Below are 12359 nucleotides of genomic sequence, written 5' to 3' on the forward strand. Positions count from 1 at the left end.
TCTTATCTTGATGGATGAAACTCAAAGAGAATGTACTCTACAAGAGAAAAATTTTGCGCACACTTGGAAACCCTGCAAATCTCATTTCAATGTTATTTGAATTTAGAACACCTGCTGAACGAAGTTGAAACATGGATTCGAAATTGTTTTCTTTTTGACTTGAACAACATTAGCGATGACGATCTCAGTAAAGATGACCTAATTGATTTGAGATCAAAAGAGTTGTTACACATTGAATTTCATTCAAAAACTGTGGAAGAATTTAGGTGCTCACAACTGCAATCCTATCCATTGGCAAAGCAAGCGATTATAGACTTGTTACCATTCATAACCACTTACCTTTGCTAGGCAGGATTCTCAGCTCTTGTTACAATAAAAACTAAACATCAAAATCGCCTGGACATTGAAGATGACATGCGTTTTGCATTGTTAAAAACTCAACCACAGTGTTTTCTTACCTGAGTAAATGCAAAAACACAATATTCATTAACAGATTTAAAAAAAAATAAATTTTTGAAGGATTTTTTTATTTTAACTGTTGGCCCCAAGAATTTTGCTGCCATGAAGAATCTCTGGTAGACTATGCTTGGTCGCCAGAAAAATACCGGTTGCAAGCCTATCACATTCCGGAATGGCTCGTTTCGGTGAGTCCGATTTAGTGAGTCCGATCCCTTAACGGGGGATTTTTTCAATTTTTTTTTTTAATTATTGGGTACCGTAGCCTAATTATCATTGCCGTTTTAGGGTTAAGGGTTTGGGGTTAGGTTTAGAGGTTAAAGGTTAGGAACTCACCGAATTGGACTCACCGAATCGGACTCACCGAATAGTAGCAGACCCATCACATTCCGTAGTGGACTATAACTGACAGCTGTGGGCCAATGTCTCTGCTTTATGGAAAGGAAGATTTGAAGTTAATGCTACAAAGCAGACATGTATTCGATTTACGTAAATATGATTTTATGAAAGTGTGAGCATTTGTGATCTAACTATGGTGACTTTCATACACAGGTTATGACAACGTACATCTAACAAATTTGACTAAAGGTTGATCTGTTAGTAGCGAAAATCACTAGTATAAATTGATAATTTAAGTATTAATTAATAAATATAGTGTTTGACTGTTTGTGTATATTTTGTGTGATGTTAAGTTACTTCTGTGCTATTGTTGCCATTGAAATAAAGGATTAAGTTTTGATACTTGTGCTGGAAATCCAAAAGGCATCCTGCAATACTGGTAAACAGGAAAAAATTCTTATTTTTTTGCTGTAATAGTAAGAGTTTTGCAGTGTTTTGAGGTTCAGTGATCACACTTTTGCAAGTTTTGCAATTTGGATTCTCAAAACTATCATTTCAAAGAGAATACAGACGAAATCGGTTAATCGAATCACCTATTTGCCAGACATTTTGATACGGTTATACGATTGATTCGTTTAACCAATTTACTAAAAAAAAGGTTTATTGTGAATGGGCGTAATTGTTGGTAAGATGTCTGTGCTGACTAGGCTGCAACGCACATTACAACTGATGCTTCCTACAACTGTTTACAATTCTGGTTAAACTTTAAAGAGTTTACTAGTTCTGTGTTACATGAATGCGTTTTTAAAAACCGTTCAAGTGCTGTATGTTCCAGCCAGCAAAACTGGTCCTTTTTACATTGATTTATCATCTGCAGACGTTGAAACAATGTAAAAAAGACCAGCTTTGCTGACTTGACTGAGCAGGTATGATCAAAGCATTTTTCTGCAAACTGCGGCAATCGGACTTCTTTTAATCTCACCGATCTCTGTGATGTCACAACGCGAACTTTGACGTTGATGTTTTTGATTCAAGCGTGCTATTTTTAGCTCATACCAGCTGTGTAGTTTTGAGTATGGAACGTGGCCTACGAAAATAGTGGTATGGTAGAAAAACACAGCTCACACACATTGTTTTGAAATCGCAAAGTTTTTTTTCAAGTCTTTTGCGCTGTCTGGTAATGTTCTTCAACTGAACGAAACTGCAGAAATAAAATTATGAACTGCATTTCACAACAGTAGGCTACTTTTTTTCAGCAATTTAAAAAAAATCCTCCAAAGTTTTCTGGTAAAAACTTTTGGACATGCTTTCCAACACTTCCCTCTTAAGCCGAAATAATTTGTCCATGTCCATTCCTTGAAAGGCCAGTCGCCGACGGATGACATCAAAAGCATTTAAACTTCTTTAGTGTGATTATTCCTTTTGTGTGCTCTTCTGTTTTAATGAAGCCCAGCTGTGCGAAAATTGGTTCTTTGTAGTACGATGTCTAGCTCATAAGATTATGGCCCGGGATTACAGACACTTGTCTTTGTTTTGAGCGCATGCGTCTGTTTCACCTTTGCTTCATTTCGCCTTTGAACATTGCAGACAATAATGCGAAGCAAAAAAGAGACATTCTCTTTTTGCTAACGGATATAATTATACGATTAAATGAATGAAGTATGCAAACTTGAAGCAAATCCTGATGCTTTTATCCGACTTATTCTTTTAAGCGGTATGCGCTTAACCGATGTTTTTACTTAACATCAGATTGGATATGGTTTGGGATTTCAGGTTTTGATTCAAATAAACGATTGATACGTTTAAGCAGTATACTATTAACCGATTTCGTCTGTATAAAGTAAATTTAGCTTAGATTTCAAAATCAAAATTGTATTGGCCTTCAGTCAGGCTGTCAGCTGATGTCTATTTAAATTGAAATTATGTGATATCATACTGCTTATGAATTGTACGAAAATGATTGAAATGTAATCACTAGTAGAGTCCGGACTGGCCCGTTTCGGTGAGTCCGATCCCTATTCAGTGATTTTTTCAATTTTTTTTTTTAAATTATTGGGTACCGTAGCCTAATTATCATTGCCGTTTTAGGGTTAGAGGTTAGGAACTCACCGAATAGTAGTAGAGTCAGTGTTCAGCGGTGTATTCTCACCATGTCCATGTTTTGCCTGTGCTCAATTGCTTATGTGTGTATGTTTTGTTTAATCTAGCTTGTATTATGGTATCGATGTGTAACATGTAGGATTGTATGTTATTGCATGTCTGGAATAAATGATATACATATCACTAAGGTTTGTCCACTTGACTGTTGTATGAAACTACTTTTGCATGATCCTAAAATACTTGCTGAAACTATGCTAGAGTAAATGTGATATACTTTGGTTCCTTAAGTATTCCTAGATAAATTAGACCCCTCAAAGATTATGATATCATTTTTAGTCACTTTATATGCACTTTGTTGATGTGCTGCACAACAGGAAATAGGACTTTGAAAAATTCTTTATCTTGCTGTTTTACTTATTCAGGTGGCTTCCAGTTGTTACAATATGCAAGATCATATGGATTGTGATGACTATGAGAATGTAAATATATGTTTATTCTGTGTGTTTTATTGTGAAAAAATTAGTACTCTTTTAGATTAACTTACAAAATCATTTATTTTAGGACGAATATACATAGGCATCAAAATAGGGTGGGCGGCGCCCACCCTGCCATGAAACAAGGGTGGGCAAAATATGTTTTGCCCATCCTGTTTTCAGGACACTTATGAAGTGTTCGTTACAATTATTTCCGTTTTTGTTATACGCTGAATTATCCAACCAACTGCAGCGCAACTTCTTGGTTTACGCTATGTCTCTCGCTAGGTATCCGACAGAATAACGCAATTCCGCAGCAACGCAGCGTTGAAAAAAAGGCGGTACTCACTGCATTGTTTTGCTAAGGCAACTGCCACACGCTGGCAATTCCTGGTGAGATAAAGCCACGTTTGATCTTTTCTCCGAATGGTCTCACTTTCGTTACGTCACAATCAAACCTCAGTTCCGGGTCAGCTTAAGGGAATATGAGTATGACATCATAATGAACATGACAATGAAATAACCGATACAAACTAAAGACCTACTGAAACAAACGCTTTTTACAAATCTTTCCTCACAAACTTATTGCTGGGTATAGATTGGGGCACCGCGTGATATTTCATTATTGAAAAGTTAAACATGAAGCAAAGTCAAACCTATCAAAGCTTAATTGGTGCAGCGACGCTACACGCAGTCTTTGTGAGAAAGACTAACCATTGCGAATTTGCGAACATACACATTCAATAAAATCTGTTTAAAAACTCTCGCCCACCCAGAGTTCCTCTTTTGTAAGAAAAAATCGACGCCTATGGACGTATATACTTGGTGTAATCTATGAATATAGTTTCCAAAAACATACAAGCATAGCCTTTTACACTGACAAGTGACAAACTTCACTGAAGTCAAGCAAAGCATTTTATATACTGTAGATTAAATTTTCAGTGAAGTTTGACAATTAAAATGATATTTGTTTAGCAAAATTTCCACAAATAAAAGTGCAAGTAACTTCACCTTTCTGATATGGTATGTTCCAACGGTCTAATAAAACCTGTTTGATCTTTAGAACATAACCCAGGCTAACTACCTGAGAAGCAGTAAACTGACTTCTATCAGTATGTATAGATCAGGGCTTCCCAAACTGGGGGTCGCGTAACGAACCTCAGGGGTCGCAGAAAGTATACCAATTTGCACAAGGTACTGCAACTTAACACTTCTGTGCGAGATGCTGTGACAGTTATTAACTTTATTAAGAGTCGCGCCCTCAATAGGCTGCCTGTATTTTTGAAAATTTATGAGGCAAAATGGAATCGGATTTAAAAACTCTTTTTACTGTATCGTGAAGTGAGGTAGCTTTCAAAAGTTAAAGCTTTAAAAAAGCTAGCCAACTAACGTTGAAACACAAAATCATGATTTTTTCCCAACAGAATAAAATTCAGTCTTGGTCCACCATTTTCACAATAACATCTAGCTTTTGAAATTATGTCAAATGTCAGATTTGCTTGAAAAACTAAACGAATTTAATTTGCCCCCTCTTAGGAGAAAACATCAATATTTTGCATTAAAATCTAAACTTGATGGGTTCCTCAAAATATTGAACATCTGGAAACCAAAATTTCAAAACGATTTATCTAAAATGTTCTCACTTCGCCTACCGTTCCAACCTAAGCAACATTGAAACCGTCTTGAGACCAGCTTTAACTAATATTGAGCAACGGCTGGACTTGCTTTGTGGCAGAAAGCTCCCACATCACATATTTGTCGTTTAAGTGGTGCACGTGTGCTGTGAAAGCCTAAAATTTGGCCAAAATATCGTTTCTCAAGATCCAGTAGAGCTAGCTCTGTTATTTAGCACCAAAAGATGTGAAATCACCCTGTTTGTATCAGTGTGTGAAACTAAATATGCTAAATATAAATATTCTTGACGAAATTGAACAAAAACATAGTTTGGAGTGAAAATAGAAAAAGCCAAGCAATTGCTCTATAAGCTATCACTAAAGTCACAAATCCAGTTTTTGAAATTTTATGTATCATGACTAAGTAGTAGTCGTATGCATTAACAAACCAACCAAGCTGAATGATCCTAATAATGCAGTAATATTAACAATTACAGTATTATATATTATTCCAAAGTTAGGAACCATGATTGTGAAACCAAGGTTCTCGAACGTTGATTGGGTGTTGCATGTCTGGCGTTTTCAACCACTTGCAACACATTTTCGAACTTTTGCTCTTTATCTGCAGAGCCAATGAAATCATGACAAAGCTTCACACCGCGTTCAGCTGCGTCATTCACAACACTGATGCTGCTTACAACAGCTTTTATCTCATCGTAATCATTTTCCAACTGCCAATATTCCACGGGCTTGCCAAGGAAGTCCTGTTTTATTCTCACAATTTTGAAAAAAGACCACAAATCCATTCCAATATAATCAGACAAATCGTCCGAAACTTTTGTTGGCATGCTTGGAAAGCTAGGTTTTCCAAAGCCTGTGCCAAACCTTTTGGTGCACTGATCAGCTCCATCCACTCGGGACTCAAACAACTTTGCAATCATCCTCTTCTTGACATCAGTAGTGGTAGTGCTACTGAAAAGAGCCAACGGTACAAGCTCTTCAGTGAGATACCACAGATGGCTGCCAAAGGACTTACTGGCAAACTTCGCGACAACATCATCAACAGTTGAGTAGCGGATCAAAGAATTGATGATTGCTTGGTCACTTCCTGGGGCAGTGGATGGCACAGGTGCTGTCAGCCACCACGGAATGTAACAGAATACAACAAATTGCACAAAACGATGTACTTTCTCTGATTGCCCTGTGGCAAAGATGGCACCTTTTGGAAGCTCATTTTGAATCTTGCCTCCCATCAGGTCGAGCTTCATTGCATACATTATCTTCGCCATCCACCTGGCTTTATGCAATGCACCAGGTTTACGAAAAGAGGAAAAGTGTTGTGTCGACTCTCCATCGCTGAGATACAAAAGAACAAGAGTTACAAGCTCCTTATAGTCGCCTCTACTATATGTCTCCTGGATACAATCTTCGCAAAGGTTTACAATTCCCAATTTTAAAGGCAATAATGCAGCCGGTATTTGAGGAAAGTCAATATTTTCTGTATTTTGGTGTGTTAGTGCGAAAAAATTTTCTTTGAATCTTTGAAATATTGTGACTTCAGGACTCTTGGAAACTTCAATTTTTAAACCGTCCCACACATGGGTTAATACAACTTCGCCTATGTGGTGACGGCATGCAAACCATAAAAAAGGCTTGTCTAGTTCTCTTTATAGTGCCACACAACCTGCAGTTTTGGAACCAGTATTTGAGCTTGTTGTGTCGAAGACCATGCCTGCTAGACAATGTTTGGCATTCCACTTTGTCAAAAGCTTGCAAGTTGCATTTGCAATTAGATCTCCAGCTCTCTCGGATGACTTGTGAAGAAGTGCAGGCACGCCTAGCAATTTGGTTCCACCAACACCCGCCAAGAGAACAGGCAATCTTTCGACTTTAGTAGTTCTGTCCAGCGTGTCCATCAGTTTGCCGTCCCAATGTATATTGGCAACTGAAGGTGGAGACCAGTTTTCAGCTATCTTGTCATCGATGGAATTCACAGCTTTAATCCTGTACCTCTCAGTTGAAGTATAGCTGAGATTCAGTGTTTTTGGATCTCCATCAACTGACTTTATAATCTCCTGCATGACAGATGAGATGGCTGTTGAAGAAACATTGTTCCAAACATTGTGCCTGGACCACACGTGGGTTTTTAAAACATCAGGCGGTATATTTACCAAGCAACCAATTTTCACAGACCTCTTGTGAGATCTGGAAGGACCAGAGAATGAAACAGAATCATCTGATAATTCTTCATTTGGGACGTGTTCTTCTTCAGAGCTGGAGTTATTGTTTAAATCAGCGTTTCTTAACCTTTTCTGACTTTAGCACCCTTGTAAACAGGCCTGAACAGTCTAGCACCCCTAACTATCGCATACGACTATTACAGTGCCGGACAAAAGTTTTGTAGAGGCCGAAATTTTTACATTGCAGATCGCTGGCGATATATTTTGTAACGAAGACTCTTGTTGTCTAACAAACTGTGCTTTTGTTTTAACGAAGTTGATTCAGGATTTGGTATTTGACTTTCATTCACCAACAGAAATTCAATTACAACCATATGTAAGTGAATCAACTCTCTTAAAACAACAGCACAGTTTGTTAGACGATAAGAAACTTCACTACAAAATATACCGCCAGCGAGGAAAAAGCTTGTCAAAATTTTGGCGCCGCCATTAAACTTTGGCGAAGGAAAGCGATGTACAAATTCATCATTTTGTTCGTTCTTCAAAACTACTCTTCAGGGATACACGGGTCCTATAATATACCAAAATTTGTGTGCTTTAATACGCACAATTCAGGCATGCAGTAGCCATGCTGGTAAACACGCATGGTAAAGTTCTGTAGGTGAATACAAAACTGCAAGTACGCACCCACCAGGTAAGTTCGCACAAACTACTCAGGATCAAGTTGCGTAGCCTACAGTACTTGACTGGGAGATGGCTACAATAACAGCAAATCATGTAGGCTACTTCGAAACAGCAATCATTCATATGACAACTGCTGATACTGGCAGAAAGACGAAAAAATGCAGAAAAGTAAAATGGCATTTTTTGATATTATACTGCATGCATTTAGCACCCCCTACAGTCTATTCCAGCACCCCCAGGAGGTGCTAGCACCCCCGGTTAAGAAACACTGGTTTAAATGAACCACTGAACATTCAGCATTCTCTATCCTTGCTCTTTTTTCTATTCTTTTAAACTCATTGCTCTCTTCTCTTCTGCACCTTTTTTTCTGTGTCACTAAAGTTCTTATCAACTCTTCCCATAGTTGCTGTTCTGTCATTGATCATGGACTCAAGAAACTTTTTATCTTCCTCATTCTTCAATATTGCCATGACAATTCTGGGCCAAAATTTCATAGTTTTACCAAGGGATGCCTTGAAATTATCTATTCTCTGTTTAGACTTTCCTTCTATCCTCCAATAACGTTTTCGAATTTTCATTAAGCTCTCCATGTTGACATACAAATTCTCAACTTCCTCAGCCATTTTTTGCGGAAAAAGAGTCGGTATTCTTGCCTTGTCATAGATTTCCTGTACTATTTTAACAGTGCTGTTAGCCGCCCCACGGCGGTCGCTCTTTCTAGGGTTCGTGATGGTTTGGAAATGGGCTAAAAAGCACAGTAAAACTTGTTGAGATGTAGGCAATCGACATCCTTTTATCAACTTGTCCTCTTCTGTAGCAATTGTTCCAAGGAGAATAAATTCCATCTCTTTGGCAGCATTATCAAATTTAAACTTGGGCATTATGTTACTTTGTAGATAGTAATAATATGGTTTTACAATCTGCAATGAAAAACAATAAATTTTAGATAATACTTGTCAGAGTTACACAATTGTGTTCATTCTATATAATGAATAACGGTTACTGCCCTCTAGTGTCCAAAATACTAAAAAGTAACAATAAAAATGAACTCTTCACCCTTGAAAAATGGGGGGATAGACACTAGTTTTACATCATTTGGACAAACATGTCAAGAAATATTGTCAGTTATGTGTTGGCCACTAGAGGCGGTATTGTGCTATGGGAGAGGACAAAATTGCTTTCATCTTGGCTCCCCTTGCCTGAATTTAAACAATTTTTTTATCAATACTGCAGAATGAGGAGAAGCATCTTTTCAAAGTAAGTATACTGTCATATCTAAAATGTAGCTCCATCTAGTGGCACATTCGTGTAAAAAAATGCTCAATCTCCTTAGAAAAGGGCTGTGTGGGAGGCCAAAACTTAATGAATTTACAAATAAATTTCCAGAAGTTATTTTCTAAGCTAACCTCACCCACAAAAAAAAGTTAGGGTGTGTAGCATCATTTTAAAAAAATAGCTGGGCATACGGTGCACCCTACCGCCCATAGGCTTCGTTGTTATGGTCAAAAATAAATTAAAACAAACTGAATTGAGAACGGTAGCCTAAAGTGTTTTTGGTTTTCGTTAGATTTAATTTTAAGCTTTTCAATAAATATTACAAATGTATATTTCGCACTGTTTGTCGTTTTAATCGTAAGGGGCCGCGAAACATTTTAGGAGATTAAAAGGGGTCGCAAGCAAAAAAGTTTGGGAAGCCCTGCTATAGATGGTACAAGCACATTGTTAATTACACTGTCCAATCTCAAGCTTTGTTGATAAAAGTACATTTGTTTTTATAGCATCTCCATCTCCAGTTTGTCAATGTCAAATGTGATATGGTAAAAATTCTCTGAAGTTTTTTTTTTAGTTTGTGTCATAACAATTGATCTTGCAACAATAAAAATCACTATATAAAATCAATGAACAAAAACAACAGTAATTTTTCTTTTTCATATGCGAAAGAATGCGCTTTAAAATTTTTGCACGTATCAATTAAAAAATTCCCAAATTGTTTGATATTTATTCAAAGCAGGCCTCGAAATTCGTTTTTGTTGACGGCGGACAAACGTGTCCGGTCTGAGCAGCTATCTCGGCGGACAAATTAAGTCTCACGGCGGACACACCAGTTTTAACGTCGATCGTCATACTTAATCACTTTATCTTGATAAGTCTTCGCCATTTGAGAACCATAGTTAGGCTTTTTAAAATTTCAGCGAAGTCACTCTGAAAGGCTTTCATCAAACCAACGAGGTGCACTTGAAGAGTCAAAGCGCCGTGTAGCTGCTAAATATGATGATGATGATAATGTGATGTTTGTCAAAAATTTGAATTCTATGAACTTTGTGTCTGATGCAAATAAATAATAAAAAAAATAATACGCCGCATAACTCATTAACTTCCACCTCTGAGGTCATATGGCTTCTTGCTTCACAATGCTCTGGGCACGAGTCGGAAAACTTCTACACTAACTCTATTTTCTGCTGTGCAAAGCTTCACTAGGCTTTTTTCTTTAGGCTTATTTTTGCGTGTCATGTGAGCGAAAGTGACGAAAAAAATGAACAAAACATTAGAAAAAGCGCAGTTATTTTTTGCTCTCTCCGTGATGCGGTCGCCTCTCCAACATAGTATCAGTGACACATGTATTCCACGAGATCACGGCAGGCTCGGGGTTATAATCAGCGCAGTCAGGGCCATCCAGGCATATGCGCATGAGAGCGTTAATAGTATCGATCTTCAAAGACGTGCGCCAATCTCCACACGATCATTGCTTGTCGTTAAGATACGTAGTACCGAGATTTACTCCGTGTCTTCTCTCCAAAATGGCTAATTGATGGAAAAGCGCAAATGCGCGCTCTTGTTTAGCGATAAAATATGCGATTTCAAACAACCTCCTAATTTTAATTATTTTCGTTGTCACTCATATTGTTGAGGGCCTTGATGATCGGAAATTGATGGCTTGGGGTATTGCCGGCCAGATATGCTGAAGCTGTAGCCATAGGAGGTAACGATGTGTTGTGATCTTTGACAGAGCTAATCCTTACATTCGTTGTTCCTTTAATATATGCGTCTATCACCACTAAATTTCTTAGCATTAGGTTCATCGCCCTCATTCTCACTTTCAAAATTTTCCCTGGGCCTTTTCTTTCTTACTGTAATACCAAAAATTAAGTTTTGCTGCATCTTGCTGTAGTAGCCTACTCGTATTATCTAACTTTGTAACCAACCTTGCCTTATCAATATTACTCAGAGATCAAAGCCAGACATTGTGACATAAGACTTGAACTAAGTTGGGCGTGATTAGTGTAGAAGTACCGGTACTCCCATCGATTCTTAGCGAAGAATTCACCTTTGTTACGCTGATTCAATGTCATCAATTCTAGAAGCAACGTAAAAATGGAAAGTTTTTCTGCTTGAATGGAAGCTGAGGGATATAGTATACAGTATTAACTTTTTTTAGATGCGCACTGGGAATGCGATAATTTTGCATTCCCAGCGCAAATTATGTTCTTGCAAAGGTGCTCGTGCTATGAATGACGATTTGTATCGCTAGTTCCTGCGTTATTTCTCGGCGGACAAATATGACCGATCTAGAGGGTACTTCCCGCGGACATCACATGCTGTGACGGCGAACATGTCCGCCGTGAATTTCGAGGCCTGCAAAGACTTTAAAACTTATACCTTTAATATTGTTAGGCCCACAAAGCCCTACATTGCACAATTATTTGTCAGTTGACATCGGTCAAGAAGTGATGGGTATTTTGATAAAGCACATGAGAGTACCGGTACCTGATTTAAAAATATAATACGTTTAAACATAGTTTTTTGTTCTTTCTATTGGAATTTAATTTTTACTACATAAAATTATTAATCATTGCAGATACAACAACAAACTGAAAAAGTTAAAGTTGTTACTGATGTGATAAAAAGTTAGGATTTTTTAATTAGGAGGATTTCATTACAACTCAACCAATAGTAAACACCTTCAATTTTATCAGATTTTTTAGCTCTCCTCATTTTGAACATAACTTGGGTTCAAGACCAATTCCATAGAAAACTAATCATTTTTTGGTGTTTTTGACCTCATTTTTGAAACTCCAAAACATTTTGAGGCCCCAAAAATATACCGGACATTTTGTTCAGAAAATTCGAGTCAGAAATGTAGATTTGAGGCCAATTTTGTAAAACACCAAGGTGCACCCTAGTGGAAAAAATGCAACGTTTCAATACGCGATTACTCGAAAACCAAATAAGATGGAGATAAAATTTAAAATATGTCCTTTGTAACGGGAAACATAAGAAAAGCTGCAGGCGCTACAGCCGCTACATCCTTAATCATTTCTGTGTCATTAACATATCCAAAAAAAACTAAGATATAAGGGTTTTCAATTTTTTTGAAATTGGTTGAATTATAATGGAATGACCCATATTACCAATTGAAATTTTGTGCAAATTTGCTCTAAAAACCTGGACACCAAAATTGGTGTTGACCAGCACAGGCGTCGATTTTTTCTTTAAAGAGAGGAATTCTGGGTGGG

The 12359-nt window shown here is 37.5% G+C and overlaps 1 protein-coding gene across 4 annotated transcripts in view; it reads left to right on the forward strand.

Moving 5' to 3' along the window:
* The first annotated feature begins 1045 nt into the window (after positions 1–1045).
* The window catches only part of LOC145779298 (uncharacterized), a 28095-nt gene continuing 16781 nt past the window's right edge, over positions 1046–12359 (forward strand). The window contains exons 1-2 of one of the 4 annotated variants that reach the window (XM_082590843.1): positions 1046–1234; positions 3318–3374. In XM_082590843.1, coding sequence (XP_082446969.1) covers positions 3339–3374 — 36 coding nt within the window. In that variant the 5' untranslated portion in view covers positions 1046–1234; positions 3318–3338. Of the gene's footprint in view, positions 1235–3019; positions 3084–3317; positions 3375–9006; positions 9103–12359 lie in introns of those variants that run through there. The other 3 variants (XM_082590842.1, XM_082590845.1, XM_082590844.1) reach the window with 3 other exon arrangements.

Source organism: Aplidium turbinatum, chromosome 11 (assembly GCF_918807975.1).
Source record: "Aplidium turbinatum chromosome 11, kaAplTurb1.1, whole genome shotgun sequence".
NCBI lineage: Eukaryota > Metazoa > Chordata > Ascidiacea > Aplousobranchia > Polyclinidae > Aplidium > Aplidium turbinatum.